General features: G+C 36.1%; 1 protein-coding gene across 1 annotated transcript in view; it reads right to left on the bottom strand.

Annotated features, from left to right (window-relative positions):
* The window catches only part of MAGI2 (membrane associated guanylate kinase, WW and PDZ domain containing 2), a 1,366,741-nt gene that overhangs the window by 312,010 nt on the left and 1,031,364 nt on the right, over positions 1-23,367 (bottom strand). The window contains 1 exon segment of the mRNA XM_053926810.1: positions 612-669. Coding sequence (XP_053782785.1) covers positions 612-669 — 58 coding nt within the window.

Below are 23,367 nucleotides of genomic sequence, written 5' to 3'. Positions count from 1 at the left end.
CTTAATTTGCTTAAGAAAAATATGTATATAATTTAGTCCTTAATAAGGGCTTTATTTGGAATAAATGGGTCCATAGAGGAGATAACTTATATTATGCTAAGATACATTAAGGCAATGCAACCTCCAGTAATATAGAAATCCAATCTACAGGGAGAATACTATTGATTTGAAATGGGATCTGAAAATGGAAAATATGTCTAAAATTTATTTCATCATTTGACTGGAAAGTATGGCTGCTTCATTTAATTGACTTTGAAATTTGGTTTATTAGAACATCTTTTTATACTCCTGAGTCAGCTCCCAAAATTTTGATGAGAAAATGAAGTGCATTTACTTTAATATCTTTAATTATCACTCATTTAGAGGACAATGTGAAACACACTTTTTCAAATGGTGTTTTAGAATCTTGAGTCAAAGAAAAGGAATGACAAATTAGCAAGTTGGAAGAGGCAAGAGACAGCTAGCTAGTGTTGCTAGAGTCTTTGTGGATACTTCCAAGTAAGATGAAAGGGAAATAAAGGGAGTGTTAGCCACACATACTCAATAAATGAAATACTAACATGATTTCAGAACATATTAATAAGAAGTTAATATCGCACTTAGAAACTTACTCAACATAATAAGTGCCATATATGGGATCATCGATTTTTTCCCAGCCATATGGAAGCTCTGTAAAATAAAAAGTTATTTCTTTTAGTAAATAAGTAACAGATATCACAATTTCTAATAAAAAGTAATATAATTTAATTGTTCGTGGATTGCAGAAATAGTCTACCAAAGAGGAGGAAAGCAGTCAGTGTCAGCACCAAATTTCAAACACATATTGTAGGAACTATTAGAAGCACCAACTTGACAATTGGCAGTTAAAACAGAGAACTCTCTTCTGTGCAGATGTACTGCTGGGCCTGGCTGTTTATCCCACGCCAAACCGTAGGGCGGCATGTCATCATGTTACCACTGCTCAAGGCAATGCAGAAGGCAAGCTGCTCTCCTGAAAGTGCATACAGCTTTCTTATTTATGTGTATAGTTAAAGGGATTGTTTCAGGAGAAAGATCATATTTTCAAAATCTATTTCCTAGGATAGCAATTTTTTTCTGATGAATGTAACAATAGACATTATAAATTCTCAGTTGACATTCCACTATTCAAGATGGTTAGCTTACTGTTCTCTCCACATGGGTCAGTTTTGAATAATGCCAATATTCTTTCGGGCATATTTTTTATAAAGTCTAAAATTCTGAATGCATTTTCCGTGACAATATGGTTCATATTTCCAGTTCTACATGGGTAATTTTAATACACACACATTTAAAATGTCAACAATGCTATAAATGCTACTATATGCAAAAATAGGCTGTTTGAAAACCAGGCTTTGCCTCATGGCACACTGCCTTTATAATTACTAATTCCTAAACATAAAGAACATTATATTTTTCTTGATGGATATTAATTTTATGTATATAGAATTTGAAATCTAAGTTAAATATTGGCATACTCTAAATAATATATTTAAATAAAATTTAAAAGTTTTATTATTATAGTAGTAATATATGTTTACTTAGACAAAGTACAGTTATAAAAAATTAGAACCACTTGCAATTTCTCCATCCAGAGGTAACCACTGTTAATATTTTGGTGAATATTGTTTCTATATATGTGTGTGTATACATACCATATTTTGCTGTGTATAATGCATACCCAGGTTTTGTGTGCATTATACATACCCATTATTATACCCACATATAAGATGCATTCTTCTTTTTCCCTCAAAATTTTGGGCAAAAAGTGATCATTATACATGGTAAAATACAGTATATACACTGACATATATATACATCTCTATACACCAATAATATTTTTAAGAAATTAGAGCTTATAGTGCATATTATTGTTATAGCCTACTTAATGAAATATCATGGGCATCTTTCAACATGAATAAATGTTACTGAACAATATTACCCAATGGGGCGCAGTAGTCGTCTGTGGTATGGCCGGGGCCTTTGTAATCCCAGCAGTTTTCTATTATTAACCATTGGGACTTTCCAGTTTTTACTTATTATATGTCATCTGTGTTGGATTTACTAAACCTAAACTTTCATCATTTTCCCAGTAATGTAGTAATGACGTATTTCTAGAAGTGGGACTTTGGATGAAAGTGCGTGCACCCTTTTATGGCTTTTGATACACAGCCAGATTACTACCTTCACACTCACAGAAGAGAACCAGTTTATAATCTCAGAGTGACTTTGTTTCTCTGACCCATCAAATTAAACACACGTCCACAATTCCCATCCAAAACTTTCGGAGATAGATAGGTTTTGGAATTCAGTATTTTTCCAGTTTAAGAAAGTGAACATGATGCAAATGCTTTCTAATCTGTAGCACTCCAAGTAGGATTGGGGAAAGTACTTTCTAATCAAACACATGAGTGTTTATGCAGCCAGTTATGTGATCCACACTGAGAGACACAAATAAGAACTACCTCATAGCGGTTAGCACGGGGTTGCTGCCAGCGGGTCCCGGTCAGTTATATTTTGCTGGCAAAGGAGTTACAAAAGGCAGTTTTCAGAGCTTTTGAATTTTGGATATGCAGATAAAGTATTATGTATCATTACTTGAAAATCAATCAAAATGATTTTAAAATGGCAGCTCATAGCTCTTTTAATTTACCTTTCTTGGATTTCTAGTTTGAACATTTTCATTTGTCCACTCTTGCACAATTATTTCTTCTTTTGTGCATTTTTATTAATTTATAAGATCTTTACTAATTAAGGATTTTAATTCTTTATCACATATGTTGCATATATATTAAGAGTTTGTTTAGATTATAATTTTGTTCAACATTTTTGTAACACATAGAAATTGTAAATTTTATTTGGTAAGTTTATCATTGTTTTTCTTTTTGGCTTCTATCTTTAGAGCTTAGCTTAAATACTGAAGAAAATTTTCTAGTGCTTCTTTTTTTTCTTTTAAATATAAAGTCTAGGCTATGACTGCTTACTCATCCTTAGAGTTGTTCTATCTTAATAAAATTATAACACCACATTGCCAAGTACCTTAAGAAATTTTTCTTTCAAAATGATAACGAGAGCACACTTTTACTGGGTATTTACTAAGGTCCAGACACTGATGAACTTCCATGTACTAACTCATTTTACCCTAACAATTAAACTCGGCATTCAAAATCCTCGGGCTCTGGTTCCAGCAATCTTAACCAGTTTAGATGTCAATTTAGGCACTATTTAATAGAGTATAAATAACACTTAAAGTAATGTAGAATAACTATATACATAGTTTATACCAAATCCTTCAAGCTACTAGAGAATGTGGCTATTAAAATGAAGAGTCCGTTTGACAAACATCTATTGGGTGCCTTTTACAAGCAGCAGAGTGCCTTTTACTAAAGTAAAAGAATATACAGAGCACAGCAACCAATATTGTGGATGTGTATTATTAATATGACTGAATATAGAGATTCCTATTTAAATAGATTTAATATAATTTCAAGAATGCCACACAAAATAATCATATTCAATAACATATGGAATAAGAGCTTAATATTATTAATTTTATGGATGTAGTTTTACTCCTTAATGGCATGGTTATATGGAAGCATTTCATGGTCCAATTTTTAAAACTTTCTTTTATAATGTAAACCATTCCTTCACATATTCCTTATCTTTGACTCTCTTTTGAGTAAATCACTAATTCTGAACAATGCATCCCATAAGTACAGATTTCATTGATTTCTCATCTTTGCAGATTTACAGCACCAAAAATCCATCAAACATTTATTTATAATCCTTTCACTTTGTCATCAAGAAGAATTCATTCATCAGAATTTAGGGGAAATCTTTTTTTATAAGATATTAATATATTGTGTTTGTTTGCCTGCTTGCTTCATATTTCCAAAATAAATCATTAATTTGTGCTGAAAATTATATGTTATTAAAGCACTTGTACTTTAAAAGAAACTATCAGTGGCCCTTAACTCACACTTTGAAGCAAAACAATACACTATAGCTCTAATTTTTCATTACAAACAGCTGCCATTTATTTCATTTTAAATATGTTTAAAGGATTGATAGATGAATGTTACAAGAAAACAGTAACACATACATGTACTTCTTCATTTGTAAGTGTGGCAGAATGAGTATAAAAATCTACAGCAAATATTTTAAAAGGTGTGTGTGTATTCATTACATATGTCTGTGCATTTATATGTGTGTACACTCGTGTGTGTGTATACATGTGTGTTTATCTGCATGTGTATGTGTATGTGCAAGGGGGTATGGGTCTTCCCCTTGATGATGTTCTTCTTGAGCAACAAAGAAAGGTCTAGCCTAGAATGATAACAAAAACACAAGTCTTTCTTCACTCATAAAGACAAGTCAAAAATAAACTCTTTAAGGTTATAAGCTTATATGTACATTAAAATTTAAGATTACAGGTGCATTTAGATGATGAAAAATTAAGAATCATCTTTCACTGTGAAAAGTGAACTATTTGGTCTTGAATTGATTTTTAAAAACCAATGGCTTCTTTTAAAGATAAAGTTAACAAATGAAAAAAATAATTTCCAGTGTTATACTATTTGCTTAATCAGACAAGCATGTAGCTTGGGGCTTTTGGGTCCTGGGTTACTTAGAATATTTTATTTAACAACACAGGACAAAGTTACAGATGATTAAGGTCACACTGATGAAAGAATAACATATATTATGCAAAGGGAAAAATAAACACGAGATTAGAAGGTTAATGCTGCATTAAGAAATGGTTTTTTTTTAAGATTTTACTTATTTTTTAGACACAGGGGAAGTGAGGGAGAAAGAAAGGAAGAGAAACACCAATGTGCAAGAGATACATCATTTGGTTGCCTCCTGCACAACCCCAACTGGGGACCCAGGCTTGTGTCCCAATTGGGAATCGAACTGGGTGACCTTTAGGTTCATAGGCTGGCACTCAACCCACTGGGCCACACCAGCCAGGGCTAAGAATTGTTTTTAATTGAGTTTTTTTTCCCCCCAGGCCATGGAATCATAGAGGAAATTCAATGAGTAGGTATTCCTGAAGTGATCCCTTCTGCAGCAGTCTGTGTAAATGTCTAGATTAATTTGTATCAGTCATATAAACTTTGTAAAACTGTGAAAGAATCAAAAGATTAAGTAGGCATCCTATAATGCCTGGATTTTGCCACAGCTACTATGCTATATTTTGTATTTACTTGTTCTCTCCAAATTTTATTTGTTTGTTTGTTAGGTCCACTGTCATCGTAGGAAATAGAGACTCCTTTATGGTAACTCGCAAATAGCAGTTTTCAGGCTGCACCTGGGAAGTTTATAGAGTACAAGGGCAGTATTATCTTATGGAAATGGGACCCAAGTACAGGATAGCTGTGAGGAAGCTAGGATACACTTACTCAGGATATCTCAGAGGGACTCCGTCTGTCTGTCTTACTTTTTGTCTTTTAAACTATACCCTTTATCCCTGTGTTCCTTTCTCTTTTAGTGACTGGCTGCTTCTGTTGCTCATCTTGTGTGTGTCCTGCGATGGTTGGCCCAGACTTGACTCCATGTTACCTTTTGTCTCAAGCACTGCTATTATTACTTTGATCTCTCAGTCTCCCAATTCTGTATCCCAAATCCTCCCAAGAATTCATTAATCCAGTTCATTTTCTTCAGAATAGATCCAAGTGGTTGGCCCGGCAGATCAATGTGATGGCTGCCTTCAGATTAAAAACACACCCACAGAATAATCCTGTATGGGTGCCCTTTGGCAAATATAGGGCCACACCTGTGACAGTCTACAACATAACTGGTCAGTACTCTTCACTGGGCCAAGATCATAAAATGGAAAGACAGGTAATGTCACAACGAGGAGGAGACTACGTAGACAGGAAGACTACAATGCACTGTACGATTCTGGATTAGGTACTGGGTCAGAAAAGGAACATTAGTGATACAACTGGCAAAATTCAAATAAGATTTGTACATTAGTTAATAATCTATAATATAGACGATTCATACAGACTCTATATGAATGTTAATTTCCTGGTTTCAATAATTGTATTTATAAAAGGTGTTAACATTAGTGGAAGCTAGGCTAAAGGTATATAAAAATACTTTGCACTCTTTTTGAGATTTTCTTAAAACCTAAAATAATTTCAAAATAAAAACAATGAAAAAGCTATTTTACCAACTCCTTCTATTAATTAGATGACTTCTATTCACACTTTATTAATATTCAATCAGAAACATATAACACTGAATTCATTTGGATAGTGTTAAATTTTTGAACAAAATAAGAATACAGAATTTTTGCATTTATATTCTTTTATAATATGTCAACTTATCCTATAGACTTTTCCAAGAAAGTGACTTTTAATTTTATTTTACTATTTTTTTCTGTTGTCTATCTTTCTGCTAGAAAACCTAGGTAAATACCACATTCATGTTTAAGAGTTACTGCATCTTGAATCCTAGAAAATACAGATTCAATAATTTGAGTTCCACCCCGACTGGAGTAGCTGTATGGGTTGGGTGTTGTCCTGTGAACTGAAAGGTTGCTGGTTTGATTTCCAGTCAGGGCACATGCCTGGTTTGTGGGCCAGGTCCCCAGTTAGGGGCATGTGAGAGGCAACTGACTGATGTTTCTCTTGTACATTGATGTTTCTATCTCTTTCATTCTCCCTCCTTTCCCCTCTCTCTAAACATAAATAAAATCTTTAAAATAATAATGAGTTTCAAATATGGGGTGAGGGTTAGTTCCTTTTCTGGAAGGCAGTGTCTTATACAGGCTATTGAATGACTTATGTCAATTCATAAAAAGTTGTTTATAAGCCCATCCTGGTGGGCAGCTTACAGTTCTCTTTAAGGCCAGGAAAGCAGACTAATTTAGGAAGCATATGAAGTAATAAGATATTGGAGAGGAAAAAGGACCAGAGGGGAGACCATTTCCTTTAACTTTGTATTACTTTATTTGGACCAGTTTTAATTTTTAATTAAGGCTCTCTTTTTTTTTTAGAGGTAATGACATTGCAAAAGAACATAAGAAACATACAGTGTTTCTTAAGGTTGAGTAATATACTGTCTAGTTTATAATATGGTCATAGCTAATACTCATTTAAAATATTTTCCTTCAGTCTTTATAAGATTTTTACTATATATTATACAAATCAAAAAATAGAACTAAATTTTTCTGGAAATGTTATATAACTTTTATTCCCAAGTAGTCCTAAGGAGTGTGAGATTTTACAAGAAACACATTTATAGAAAGAAAGAAAAAGAAGGAAGAAAAGGATACTGTGAAAGAGTAAAAAATGCAAGAAATCACATTTTTCTTATTGATGAACTTTATTATATCTTTGTCTCTACTTTCCTTTATTCAAAATGCAGTTGTAATTATAAAAGTAAATTCTGGATACATTCTCGTTTTTAACAAAATCCATACAATATTGATGAGCTAATCACAGTCCTATTTCCATACATAAAGTTGAGAGTGTATCCATCCAGGCCTTTTTCTATGTATCAAGACTCAAATTCGCTCCTCTTTATCAGAGAATATTATTTCATTCAGTAGGAAAATAAACAATCAAACAAAACAAACTATGCAACCTAAAATTGAAATAGAATATGTTTAATTATGGTCCATCATCTTCAGAGAGGGCTTACATGGAAGAGCACACACCCATTTGATTTCATGGAAATAGAGGCTGTGAGGTTTTTGTTCATGGGCAGATAGGAGCTTTACTATTTTGACAGTGGAAAGAACTGGCTGAGCTGTATTTACAGTGCTGACATTTAATTCATGTTATTACGTGGATTCAGCCTGAGCATTTCATCACCAGAGTATTATAGTGCGTTTTTAAATTATTGACCATGATTTCATGGACTTCTTCTCAATTAAAAAAATACAACTGCAGACTTCCGGTCAAGATAGAAGTGTAGGTAGATATGCTTCACCTCATTGCACAACCACATTACAACTGTATCTCAAAACAAATAACAATCAGAACTGTCAGAAAATTGAGCTGTATGGACAACAACTAAGGATTTAAAGAAGCCACATTCATCCAGACGGGTAAGAAGGGTGGAGTCACAGAGACGGGTGGAGAGGTGTGGCGACACAGTGTGGCTCAGAGAGGTGGTGGCAGCAGTGGCAGCGGTAGCAGAATGGGCATTCACATAGTCAGGTGTAGTGGATAAAAATCGTGAGGGATACCTTGGGAGCCAGTGATCCTACCCTAGGCATAGCTCAGGGTTCTAGTACCAGGAAGAGAGATTCCCATAACTTCTGGCTATAAAAACCAGTGGGGGTTGGGACAGCAAAAATTCCCAGATTTTTCAGGAGAGTCTGTTTAAAGGGACCGCATGGACTTAGAACATACGCAAACCCACCCATGCTGGGATTCACCAACAGGGCAACAGCTGGATGGGCGCCAGTTACATTTGGAAAGTGGGTGAACTAACTGGAAATGGGGCAACTGCCGGGCAAACCTCCAGAAGTCAGGTAGTGACATTGTCCCCTCTCCGAGCCCTCCCTGCATATAGAGCCACAAAGGTTGCCCTGCCCTGATGATTACTTAAGACTCTGCCCCACACAATGTACATGTGCCTTTTATAAGACAGGGAGTCAAAGCTGCTCTAATACACAGAAACAAAAACAGGGAGGCTGCTGAATTGAGGAGACAAAGAAATATGGCCCAAATGAAAGAACAGAACAGAATCCCCCCAAAAAGAACTAAACAAAACAGAGATAACCAACCTATCAGATACAGAGTTCAAAACACTAGAAATCAGGATGCTCAAAGAACTCATTGAGTATGGCAAAAATGTAAGGGAAGAAATGAAGTTTACACTAAGTGAAATAAAGAAAAATCTACAGGGAGCCAACAGTGGAGAGGATGAAGGAGAGAATCAAATAAATGATGTGGAACACAAGGAAGGAAAAAGCATTAAATCACAACAGCAGGAAGAAAAAACAACAAACAAATTGAGTATAGGCTTAGGAACCTCTGGGACAACTTTAAATGTGCCAATATCTGAATCATAGGGGTGCCAGAAGGAAAAGTGGAAGACCAAGAAATTGAAAACTTATTTGAAAAATAATGAAAAAATACTTCCTTAAACTTGGTGAAGGAAATAGACATACAAGTCCAGGAAGCACAGAGAGCTGCAAATAAGTTGGACTGAAAGAGGACCATATCAAGACACATCATCATAAAAATGCCAAAGGTTAAAGGTACAGAGAGAATCTTAAAAGCATCAAGAGAAAAACATAAAATTACCTACAAAAGACTTCCCACAAGTGTATCAGCTGATGTCTCAAAAGTAACTTTGTAGGCTAGAGGGGACTAGAGGCTAGAGGGGCAAGAAGTGATGAAAAGCAAGGATCTACAACTTAGATTACTCTATCCAGCAAAGCTATCATTTACAATGGAAGGGCAGATAAAGTGCTTCCCAGATAAGGTCAAGTTAAAGGAGTTCATCATTACCAAGCCATTATTACATGAAATGTTAAAAGGACTTATTTAAGAAAAAGAAGATCACAACTATCAACAAGTGAATCTAAAAGAAAAACCAAAACTATGCAAACAACCAGAACAGGAACAGAATCATAGATATGGAAATCATTTTGAGGGTTATCAGTTAGGAAGGGGAAGGGGAGAATGGGAGAAAAGGTATAGGGATTAAGAAGCATAATTGGTAGGTACAAAATAAACAGGGTGATGTCAGAAATAGTATAAGAAACGGAGAAGGCAAAGAACTTGTATGCACAACCCATGGACATAAACTAAAGGAGAGGATTGCTGGAGAGAAGGGGAGTACTGGGCAGAGGGGGACAAAGGGGGAAAAATTGGGACAACTGTAATAGCATAATCAATAAAATATATTTTTAAAAAAGAATAAAATTCTTTTCAAAAAATTATAATTGCACAAAAAATTCCAAATAAATTTATTCTTTCATGTATCTTACCAAAGTTGAGTAGAAAATGTACAAGATTATCTTGGCAGATATTGGCACGCACACAAATGTGCACTCAATAATGTTTTGGGCATTCAGGGGCCCTTTCCTACCTGGTAGAAATCACCTATAGATGTGAGCTGTTGCAATGCTAACTTAAACATGACAAGGTAATCTATTTGAGATGGTGAAAAAAAGTGGCTGGTGTGGTTCAGTTGGTTGGAGCGTGTCCCATAAACCGAAAGGTTGTAGGTTTGATTCCCGGTCAGGGCACATGCCTAGGTTGCAGGTTCAGTCCCTGGTCAGGCTTGTACAAGAGGCAATCAATCGATGTCTCTGTCCCTCTCTTCCTCCCTTCCCCTCGGTCTAAAATCAATAAGCATGTCCTTGAGTGATGATAAAAGAAATGAGAAGTAGGAGGAGGAAGGAATGGCACAAAAGAGGATGTTTTCTGTTAAAGACTTAAGAGTAATATTTGGTTTATGTTTTTAAGCTGCATTAAAAGGTCAAAAAGTGATGAATGTGGTAGGCTATTAAAAAAATTCCTAGAGCTCTGGATATAAAGAAAGATTTAGGAGGAAACTATATGCTTAGGATTTCAAAATGTACATCTCCAGTTTCTCTTAATTTTTATGAGTTTATGTTAATCCATCCATTGACCTGTTTATTATCAACATCCACTTAAAATAATTTATTGAAACATACTGAGCTTCAATATTATAAAATTTTAACCTCTTTACTTACCCTGAAAAACCATAACAAACCACTGATAACCCATGCCTGCAACATAATTAGGAGAAAGAAAATACTATGAAGTTAAAAAGTTATACGTAAACGGAGACATAAATGCCCCAATCTAACAGGGCCAACTCAGGGGCTTATTCTGGCTCAGAAATGGTGGTGAGTTTGCAGAAAATGGAGGAGAGGGACAAAAGCCTGGAGGTGGAAAAACAGACAAAATCATACTCAGAAAGATAAATTCCCATCCTAAGTGGGAGAAAATGCTGAGACCTGGTTGACCAGAACACAGCTACTGGGGAATTGAGCAGAATGAGAGGTGGCACCTTAGGAAGGCACTGTTTCATAACAAGAAGGAGATTATGTTAATGGAAATAATGGCCCTTGGAAATCTGGTTATGACTGGAAAAAAGCATGAGGAAGAAATTCAGTATCTGCAGAAACAAAAGAGAAGAATCTTAAGATCATAAGACATAGTAACTACTCTCTCTGCAAAAAAAGATGTCATCCATTAAAGAATCAGCAGTTCACAGAAGAAACAGAAGAGGGTGCTCATGAACTAAGAATGAAGTAATCCACCAAAATCCTTCATTTTTGCCTATATGATTTATTATTGGTAGTCTAGGGAAAATATTTTTCAAAATTAACATAAAACAGCAGATAATATTCATACAATGTTACTATAAGAAATCAGGAATAAGAATCAAAATAATACAACTAATGAAATTTGTCATCCTCTCTCACAATAAACACAAAAAACAAAAACAAAATTGAGGAAATTATAATGAATTCTCAAGATACTTTGAAACAAGTACTTCTGAATATGAAACAAAATTTTATATCAGAAATTTAAAAGCTCTCAACAGAAATTGACAAAGAACAGAAAGATAATTAAGGAGAGTTGATGAAAAAAATCTTTGAAATTAAAACTAAATTACAAGGTACTCAAGAGATGATAGATTGAATTGGAAATAAAATTAGGACCATTTAGGGAAGAGATGACAATAGCCAAAAGAACAAAATGAAATGTAAAAGGAATTGTAAAAAATCCATTAAAATAGAAGATAGGCAAAGATAATCCAGTATATGTATAATTGGAATACCCGAAGAAGAAAATAATAGAACTAATATTTAAAACCATAATCCAAGAACTCTTTTCCAGAAATAAAATAACCACATCCATATACTGAAAGGGCTTTCCAAATACTTGGAACATTATCTCAAAACAGTCAATTCCAAGATACAGACTTAAAAGATAGAAAAAAGCTGTCTAAAAGATAAGTTCCTTATAATGGGGAAAAAAAACCCCTTCAAGTTGATTTGTTACTGCCGGCAGTTAGTTGGTAATAATAAAAGGGGCAAACAAAGGGAGAAAACAAAACCGGCTTATTTAAGTAGGAAGAGGCAGCTTTACAGTCACCCAGAGGAGGAGTCCATCCAATTAACAGAGGGGAGGGAGAAGAGGGCACAGGAGCGAGTCCCTTCAGGAAGCCCACGTGCAGTAGAAGCCAAATGAGGAAGCAGAACTATGAGACACGTGCTGTAGGAGCCAAATGGCGACCATAAGAAGGGAAGAGACTACCCTTGGAAAATATGGAAAAAAGACTGAGTAGGATAAAGCACAGGTGGCAAACACAAGGCCTGTGGGCCCAGTCCAGCCCTTCACCTTGTTTCATCCAGCCCATCACCTTGTTTCATCAGCGTCGAGCTCCTAGTTATGCAGTAGTCACATTTATACAGTCCTTAAATTACATTCGGCCCTTTGAAGGCAACTGTGAGGCTGAAGTGGCCCCTGGTGAAAATGTGTTTGACACCCCTGGGATAAGGGAAGAAAACCCCAGAAAATCCAGGAAAGGAATTGGATAGGGAGAGGCAATAGCACAGCCCTGGGAAAAGCCTGGAAAGAGATTGGGTAATTTGAAAGGAAGCCTGTCTCTTCCTAAACCCAAGGAAATATTAAAGCTTAACAAAGGTCTGACTAGGGTGGGGGGAGAGGTGCAGGCAGGCGGATCTGTGTGGCCCAGTGCCATTTAGCCTTTGCTGTGGAGATGTATATGGGGAAATGAGGCACAGAGAAGTTAAGCAATTTGCCCAAGGTCACACAGCTAAGAATTTTATTGCCAGCTAGGAGCAGAGACTGAGCTGGACAACTGGAGCCACCTGACGGTGATGCCACTGCTTCTTTGGGCCTGATCCTTCTGGGACTAGTGGGCACAAGTGCAGGCCTGTGGACCAGAGGCTGGACTTCTTTCACAGCAAAAGGGAGATGAACCATCTGGTCGGGGATGAGGCATTGGGCGTGGTGTACCTGGAGACAGACAACATCAGCCAGCTTCAGCTGCTGGACCCACCAGAGAAGAGCCTCATGGAGTGTGGCAGACTTTTCAAAGACATCTGTGGCCTGCTCACTTTTCTTTCTTTCAAGCAGTACTTTTTCTTTATTTTCTCTTAAACTCTAAGGGTGCCCACAAGACTTGCAATCAGGGGAGCAGTGGGCTTTAAGGACTCTTTTTGTCACTATGACTTCCTTTCCTGAGTCTAGGCAGCCCAGCTTAGGCTTATTCTTTTTGCTGTGATCTGGCCTCTTCTTCTCCCTTTGTTTTTGCTTAATAAATCTCGCTACTACATCTCAAATCCTTCTTTGCACAGGTCCCCAAAATTCCTTTCCGGTGACACTTAGAAGATCCTACTTCCTCTGGCAACAGTTTCACATCTCAGGAACAACATACGCAGCTAGAGAGCAGTGAAGCAGCCTTTTAAAGAATCTCAAAGAAAAAGTGAGCCAAGCCCTTTATATCCAACCAATCTGTCTTTCAAGTATCAAGACACACACACACACACACACACACTCACACCCCCAGACTTTACATTATGCAAGAACTCGGGGAATACAGTATCCAAAGACACTTCCTGAGGTACCTGTATAATTAAACCAACCTTAATTCAAGAGATGAGTGAAGGAAAGAACTAAGTACCATTCAACACATTTAATTTTAGCTCTAAGTGTAGAACATAGGTGGAAACAAAGGTTGGAATAATAATGAAAATATATGTTAAACACTGTTGAAATAATGCAATTAAAAAAGAGAGGAGAAAAACAAAAGAGAATGACCAATGATTTCATTAATTGCTGCTTAGGCAATATATAAGTGGGTGTCCCAGAATATCACTTAAAGCTAATACCTGAATAAGGGCCTTACAAAAGGTGTCAGTGTAAAGTCAAACATTAGGACACAAACTGTTCTAAATCTCCAAAATGAACAAATAGTCCCAAAGAAAACAGACTACACAGAGAAAGAAACAGGGAGTAGAATATGATATGATTAATAAATGCAACATATAATAATATGACAGAGCTAAAACAAAACATAGAAATGAATGCTTAACATTTTCTAGTTAGCTCATGAAGAAAAATCTAACTCCATGCTGTAAAGAAGAGACATGTTTCAGCAAAGTGATTCAGAAAGGCTAAAAATAAAGGGCTGAGCAAAGCTGTATCTGACAAATAGAAAATAAAAGAAACAAAAAGAAAACGAGGATTACCGTCCTGCTATCACACTGCAGAATTCAGTTCAAAAGCATTAACCAGGCAAAAAATTTCACTTCATAACAATAAAAGTCACAAAATATAACATCAGTATCTGTATATCAAATAATACAAACCACCTTTATAAAACAGAAAAAACAGGAGTTGCAAGGAGAAGTAGATACACTAAAAACATATTTAAGACTGTACTCAGTTTAAGATAGTTCAAGTTGACAAAATTATGGATACAGAAGAACTAAATATAGCATAAATAATGAGGCAAATCTTTGGTTCTTCCTCCCACCTCCATCTCTTGTTCTAGTTTTGTACTCCAGTAATAAAGAATGTATATTCTTTGGAAGTACATGGGGCATTCTCCAAAATTATTTATATATTAGATTATGAAATGGTCTCAATAAATTCCACAAAGCAGAAATAATACAAACAATAATATCTGACCATAATGTAATAAAATCTAGACATTAATAACAAAGTCATTATCAAAGGAAATTTAATCTAGAAATTGAAAACTCTAAACAACTATTGTGTCAAAGAAGAAACATAAACTGAAATTGCAGAATTTCTAAAAGTAATGAAGAAAAACATTCAGTAACAAAATATGTAAGATACAATTAAAACATTGATCAGAAGAAATGTTATAGCATACATATGTGTGGAAGAACAGCAAAAATGAATGTGAATTTCCACTTCAGAAAGGCGGGAAAGAAAGAGCAAAGGAATCCCTCTAGACACATACACACAAGAAGTACAAATGATAAAAGCAAAAATTCATGTGGTAGAAAATGGAAATGTAACACTATATCAAAATGCTATTTCTTGGTAAAAATCAGCAAATACTAATTTAAGATTAAAAGAGATGTTACACATAACAAAGTTAGAAATGACAAAATGCTGGCAATCCCTAAAATAATAGAACAGTTTGTATAAACCTGCACTTACAAAATTGAAAATCTAAATAAAATGCATAATTTCTTAAGAAAATATAATTTATGTAAATTGGTCTCAGTGGAGATAAAAAGGTTAAGTAGACAGGTTTTTAGTCAATTTACCACAGTTTACTTCAAATGGAAAAAGAAACAAATGAAACAATATGAGTCCTAATGATAAATTTTCTTTATAAACTGGGTATGAGAAAGGCTTTTGTGTCATGACTCAAACTTGACATATTTGGCTACATAAAAGCAAAAAACCATCCTTGTAGAGCTCAAAACACCATAAGCATTGTTAAAAGATATATTACAAACTGAGAGAACATATTTGTATCATATCAATAACAAAGGCTTACTCTCCTACATAAAGAAAAGAACTTAAAAAGTTAAGAAGAAACAAAAAATAATGACTAAAATCTTGATAGAAAAATATGCAAGAGACAGGAATAGAAAGTTCACAAAAAATATACACAAATGTCATTTAAGCATGAAAAAATGCTTTACTTCCTCTATCATAAGAGAAATGCAAATTAAAACTACATTGGGATATCTTGCCTCATCTATTAGATTGGTGAAAGTTCAAAAGCTTGACAAGGTTGTGGGGAAACTGACCCTCTCAGACAAGGCTGGTGGACGGGTAACACTGAGGGAATATGGCAGTAACACAACCAGACATACTTCATCCTTTGATCCAATAATCTATCCTCTGAGAATTTCTGTAAAGTTTCATTTTCAACAATACAAAAAGGCCAGTGCATGAGGTCATTCACTGTAGTATTACTTTAACAGAAAACCATGGAAGCAACCTAAATATCGAACCAGGAATGACTGGTTAAATAGATGTGTTCCAAGCACACAGTGCAGTACTAAAGAGCTGCAATGTTTAGGAAAAAAATCGCTGTGATCAGGTATACAGTGGTTTGTGGGATGTATTGCTAAAGTAAAACACTCGTATGCTTATTTTTTTAAAAAAGATACATAAGGAGGGCCAGAAATGAAAGGAATTGCTTAACTACAAGAGGTAGGCACAAACAGTCAAGTGGAAGACATAGGAAAGGGAAGGAGACTTCTCTGAGAATACATTTTCATAAACCATGTCAATGTTCTTTTGTTTGAAAAAACCAAAATTAAATTAAAAAAGATGGGGGAAATAGTCCTAAAATTGAATATAAACAAAAGCAAATAAACCTAACTATACAAAATTCTAACTACTTAGAAAAAACAAATCAAGCATTAGAGAGACTGAAGATTCTGGGACTAGGAATTCATTGTACAAAGACACAGGAGGTGAAAGGATTGAAAAAATATTATTAAGTCACAAAAGGGTAAAAACTATATAATGCTGCACAATTTGTTGTGCTTTCCTGACTGAGCATCAAGACCCTGGTTTCTGGAGCTTGGGATCATTTTATACCAGTCATTATGCCTTCTGCCCTGGGAAAGCCTGCAGGTCTGTGGAGTTTAAGACCCTCATAAACACAAAGCTTTCGTAGTCGGGGGATGGGGCAAACATTAATTTTAGTGATTTAGACCTAAGGCCAGTCTATAATTTAATAATTGATAAGGGAAGGTCCAGGTCTCCAGAGAGAACAGCGTTGGTAAAAGTCTCCCCAACTTACGCTTGTTCTGAAGCTGACAGCGACCTTAGACAGTTCACTTCTGAGGCTTCTGGGAAAAGAAGCTTTGGGCTTCATGGTGGCGGCAGAGGAGAATTGCATTCATCTGCCATTCCAGATAATCACAACAGAATCTCAGAACTAGTAGACCTTGGGCATTTGTCCTGGTCAAGAGAACGTAAGGCGTGAGGGCACTGCAGCAGGACCTGACAAAATCCTGGGGACCAAAACCAGGTACTTCTTCAAGGAGGGTGTATCTAACAGAGTTTTGCTACCCATGGGGCCAGGAATGCACTTTGGCTTTAGAATACAAGGTCTTGAGGAAAGAGAGAGATAAAGTAGTAGATGAAATCGTCACCTAGAGGCTTATGGAAGGGAAAGCTTGGGCAAAATGTCAGGTCCAAAATAGGAGGATGGAGACTAAAAGCCTTCTTCCTCCTTAAATTGTTATGTTTTCCCCTACAAGGATGCCAGTTTACTCTATTGGTTGCTAAGTAGATTATACAGCAAAGACTGGGGAAGTTAAATGGGTTCAAGTACTGACAGCTAAATAGCTCATAAATAGCTCTTTCATATTGAAACTGTACCTGTATTTTAATTATTGACTTGAAATGAATACTGATAAAACTAGAAGCTTTAAAAATTGTTTAGCTACCATTTTCTGGGGAGTCTAGATGAAGACCTGGATAGATTATGAGGATGAGGAAGAAAAAAAAAATGAACATTTTGCTTTAATTCTCAACTTTGTCTTATCAATGAAGATTTTAAAGATTTACGAGAAACAGCTGAGGAAAATGGCCACATTTTGCCATAGTTTTGGTGGTTGTTGTGATTGCTGTTTCCTCTTTATGTCCCTGAAGTGATTGGCTTTTAACAGGATATTCTGCAGTTCTGTGATTCAAAGTGTTCTTGATGAGGTCTGGACAGATTAGTCTACGGGAAATTTGCAGTTCTTCCCTGATGGCATTACATAGTGCTTCTCTCATAATGTGGCATATTTTATGAGACTTTTATTTCACTCCAGAAATATTTGTTGCTCATCTACTTTGAGGGAGGCAGTGAGGGCACTGGGATATGGCTCAGCCTCTATGGAGCTGACGGTTTCAGGCAGAGCCAATCTTTAAACAAATAATTTCACTAATTTAACTCATTATGATTATGATGTATGCTGCAAGGAGAAATGTACCTAAACCCTCAGGTAATTTTTGAAGAGCTTGGAATTGTAGGCTTTTACTTTTCACAGGTATAATTAATTGCAATTGATTTAAATAATCCTAATGCAGTAAGTCAGCAACACATTTGTCAATTGGGTATATTTTGCAGTGAATCCACACAACGGATGTCGTTTATCTAGAGGAGCAGTCATTTAAAATTTAATTAATTGAATATATACAAGAAAACAGTACTGTTTAAAACCTTGGGACAACTAAATATTGAACACCAATACAGTAAGGACTTGGAAAAAATTTAAAATTTATCTTCGTTTATTATAATAGACAAGCTGAATTCTACTTAGGAATATGCCCTAATTTTATTTTCTAATTAATATGCAGCCTCAGAGCATTGTTTAATTAAAATGCCACTTAGCCCAGTGAAACGGATCAGACTGAGCACAAACCTAAGGCTGTGAACTAAAGTGCAGAGAGATGGGCCAACCCTCCTCTGCGATAGCGCGGTCCGAAGCATCTCCCGCAGCACTGGTTACAGGAGCTTTGTGACAATTTACATGCCATCGAGTGCTAACATCCGTTTTTGTTTTTGCTACTAAAAACGTGGATCTTGAGAGACTTGCATGCTTTGTAGATAAGCTGGACATTTGTCAAATTTGGGGTGACGTGGGTTGTCATAGATTCTCTACTTTTTCTGGTCTGCAGAGCTCTTTGTTTTTCTGTCAGAACAAAGAAGTAATTTGGATACATTTTTTTAAAAGGACACACAAAAAAAGAAAAATCAATAAAACACTAACTGTCAACATCATTTGGGGAGGGAAAAGGAGAAAGCATAGCTTCCATAATTTCCATCTATGTTGTGAAATGTTTTTAAATATTAACAGAATAGGCAAGCTGACCAAACTGACATCATTCTGTTTTAGACTTGCTTTAGGTAGAGAAAATGTATAATTCCCTGCAGAACCTATTACAGAGAGACTGCAGAGTGTTAAAGGTGATGGGAGTTGAAAGGAAGGGTGGGAAATGCTTTTCTCCTGGCATGGAAGGAGAAGAGTGACTATTCAGACTATAACTGTAACAATAAGGTTTCTGATTCCCTATTTAGTATTAATCTAAGGCATTACTGCTGCCTATTAAACTTTAATGACAGAAATGGCCAAATACAGACGTTAAATCACATTTATATACCCAGATGTGTGTGGGATTGTCCAAATGTTCTTCCCCACAATAATTTCCTGTCTAGATTATTTTAGCTAGATTCCTTAGTAAAGACATTGGAATCGCAATCTCCCACATTTTGGTAAGTGAATGGTGTTGAGAGATCATAAGCATCTCTAAATCTGAGGAGTGTGAATGGTATAAATGTTACAAATACACTTTCAGTTACATTATAGTTAATCTTGCATTATCACAATCTCAGCCAGTATAAAAGAGCAGCAAGGTATCTATTAATACACATTGTACTGACATCTGCCTTGTATGAGCATCCACTTCAAGTATATTTGCTCAAAGAAGAAAATGGTACGTTTAGTTCAAATCCTCGTTTACTACAAAGGAGGGCAGGATATTTTTTCCAATGATTTGGCCACTGTGATTTCTATAAGGGGGCCTAAAAACTCCTGGAATTTATTTATAAAAATTGTATATTTATTCTCACATGTTTAAACCTCAGTCACCTTCAAAGTACCCTCCATTTGATGCAATACACCTATTGAGATGTTTCTCCACTGCTCAAAACAGTTTTTGAGCTCGTCAATTTCGATGCCTTTTAGTGCTTCTGCTGTTTTTTGTTTCACCTCTTCCACATTGGTAAGATGTTTTCCTTTGAGGACTTTCTTCATCCAGGGAAATGAAAAAAAAGTCACTCAGGGCAAGACTGGGTAAATAGAGAGGGTGGAGCATGGAGTTCATGCTGTTTTGGGTAAAAAATTGCCAAACAGCATGGTGTGGGCAGGTGCATTCATAAATCACCCATCATGAAATGGACAAACACATTGAAAGAGTCTTTAAAAAAATTTATTGAAGTCCCATGCAGCCTCTCACAAAATGCCAGCTGGTACATTGAAATGGGTGGGTTCCTAGACACTCACCTAGCGGGGATAGCCTGTTCTACAAGCGGCCCATCCTCCAGAAGATAATTCTGTGGGTTTTTTTGGGTCCTGCCTCATATGAATATTTTTCCATTCAGCTTGGCCCCATCACTGCAGTGTTGTCAGACTGAAGGATGGCATTAGATATCAGGAATAAGGAAATAAAATCTCTTTCTAATAAAATACAAAATCCTTTTGGATAAAATTATAAAATATAGTAGCAAGGTATAATGCAATAATTTAAAAAACTTACAGATTTGGACTGAACAGTATAGAAGGAAACAAATGAACAGGAAAAAGAAGAGGTGAGGGTGGGGTTCCCAATGCGCACAGCAGGTCTGGAGAGGAAAACATGGCACCTGCTGTGTATGAAAGGAAACCCAATGCCTAGAACACTGCAAACATTCTTTTTTACAGTTGCCCCAATTCCCCCCCCAACCCCACACTCCCACAGTCATGCCCATTCATTGTCCATGTCCACAGATCATGCCTATATGTTCTTCGGCTAGTCCCTTCACCTTCTTTTGACCAGTGCTCACCTTCCCCATCTCCTCTTAAAGCTGTTAGTCTGTTTCATGTTTCTATGCCTCTGGTTCTATTTTGCTCATTAGTTTATTTTATTCATCAGATTCTACTTATAAGTGAGATCATAAGGTATTTGCCTTTCACTGACTGGCTTATTTCACTTAGCATAATAATCTCCAGTTCCATCCATGCAGTCCCCAAAGGTAAGGATTTCTTCTTTTTTTACCGCTGTGTAGTATTCCATTGTGTAGATGTACAACAGTTTTTTTTATCCATTCATCTACTGATGGTCACTTGGGTTCTTTCCAAATCTTGGTTATTGTAAATAATGCTGAAATTAACATTAGGGTGCACATATTCTTTTGAATTGGTGTTTCAGCATCCTTAGGATATATTCCCAGAAGCAGAATCGTTGTGTCAAAGGGAGTTCCATTTTTAATTTTTTAAAGAAATTCCATACCATTTTCCACAGAGACTGCACCAGCCTGTATTTCCACCAACAGTACACTAGGGTTCCCTTTTCTCCACATCCTTGCCAATACTTGTTCTTTGTTGATTTATTGACGATAGCCATTTTCACAGGTGTGAGGTGATATTGGGGTTTTAATTTGCATCTCTCTGAGGACTAGTGATGTTGAGCATTTTTTCATATGCTTAGGAGCCATCTGTATATTCTCCTTGGAGAATTGTCTATTCAGGTCCTTTGCCTGTATTTTAATTGGATTGTTTGTCTTCCTGGTGTTGAGTTGTATAAGTTCTTTATATATTTTGGAGATTAAGCCCTTGTCCGATGTTATCATTGGCAAATATGTTTTCCCATACAGTTGGTTCCCTTTTCATTTTGATAATGGCTTCTTTAGCTGTGAAGAAGCTTTTTAATTAGCTGTAGTTCCATTTGTTTATTTCACCTTTGTTTCCCTTGCATTGGAGATATATCAGCAAAAATATTGCTACACGAGATATCTGACATTTTACTGCCTATGTCTTCCTCTAGGATTTTTATGTTATCACAACTTATATTTAAGTCTTTTATCCATTTTGAGTTTGTTCTTGAACATGCTGTATGTTGGTGGTCTAGTTTCATTTTTTTTGCATCTACTTGTCCAGTTCTCCCAACACCATTTATTGTCTTTACTCTAAAGTATATTCTTGCCTCTTTTGTCAATATTAACTTACCATAAAGGCATCAGTTAATTTCTGGGCTCTCTATTCTATTCCATTGATCTATGTATCTGTTCTCATGCCAGTATCAGAATGTATTAATTCCAGTGGCTTTTTAGTGTAGTTTGATATCTGGTATTGTGTTCCTCCAACTTCGTTTTTCTTTCTCAAGAAGCTGAGACTATTCTGTGACTTTTTTGGTTTCATATAAATGTTTGAAATATTTGTTCTAGATCTGCGAAATATGCAATTGGTAATTTAGGGCTTTCTATGCACAATATCACATTGTCTGTGAAAAATGACAGTGTTACTTCCTCCTTTGCAAGTTGAATGCCTTCTACTTCTTTTTCTTTTCTGAACACTCTGGCTCTGTTCAGTACTGTGTTTAATAAGAGTGGTGAAAGCAGACTTTACAAAAACTAGATATGTTTCCATTAAGATCACAAATGAGATAGAGATGTCCACAAAAATTCTTGAAGAGCACTTCACCCAGTGAAAAATATTACCCATGTAAAGCTGACGGAGTTTGTCTTGGCCTGGGATACCTGGCATGTAAAGAGTTAGTCAACCCCACAAATTTTGGCTGCCCTGCAGGTTGTCTTACATGTCAGCCTTTCTGGATATATTCAAGGCCCAGTGGTAACAACTAGACTGAGTATAAATCATATAAGCAGTGACAGTATGATAAGATGCAGGACTCAGTAACTTTGCAAGAGTCTACATGTAAAAACTCATATTATTCAACAGCAGTGGAATCGTGCAGACAAAGCACACAAGTTCTAGAGGGCCACGCGGCCTAAAAGAGGCAAAAAACATAAAAAATATTAATTTGTACACACATATCACAGTATAAAATATTATTGATATAAGTGGGGTCAAGGTCTTTGATTACATTTCAAATGTAATTTCAGATTATTCTAAGTTTGCATTTTCAGAATCAATTCTGATACACTCATGGTATATGGTCCAGAGTGCAAGTGTATGCAATTACAAAAATTTTTATTTATTTTAATTTTTTAAAAGATTTTATTTATTTATTTTTAGAGAGAGGGGAAGGGAAAGAGAAAGAGAGGGAGACAAACATCAATGTGTTTGGTTGCCTCTTGCGCACCCCCTACTGGAGACCTGGCCCACAACCCAGGCGTGTGCTCTGAATGGGAATTGAACCGGCAACTCTTTGGTTTGCAGGCCTGTGCTCCATCCACTGAGCTACACCAGCCAGGGCCAGTTTTTAAAACATATTATATAGTTTTCCCTCTTACACTTCTCTGTGTGAATCTTCCTCTATTTAAGTATTTACCTACTTTAGTTCTGCTCAAGTGGCAAGATAAAGAGGGAAAGTCAAGAAGCAATGTGATTTCTGGGAAAACGGTCTCATGGTGTGGCATTATTACAGCTCTAGAGAAAGACAGGGACCACAGCTTGAGAAGGTGTAAGCCATATCACAGGAGAGACCAGTAAAGCAGAGAATTGCTGGCTGACCATAGACCCACCCTCATCACCATGAGTATGCTTGTTCATCTACTACTTGGCACCATCTTGGATGGAACAGAGGAGGAGAGACCCACTGAGGAAAACATGATAGGGAATTTGAGGTTTAGTATTGATAGCCTATTACCCCTCCACCC

The sequence above is a fragment of the Desmodus rotundus genome, chromosome 6 (genome assembly GCF_022682495.2).
Source record: "Desmodus rotundus isolate HL8 chromosome 6, HLdesRot8A.1, whole genome shotgun sequence".
Taxonomy (NCBI): Eukaryota; Metazoa; Chordata; class Mammalia; order Chiroptera; family Phyllostomidae; genus Desmodus; species Desmodus rotundus.
This window is presented reverse-complemented; position numbering and strand designations above follow the sequence as displayed.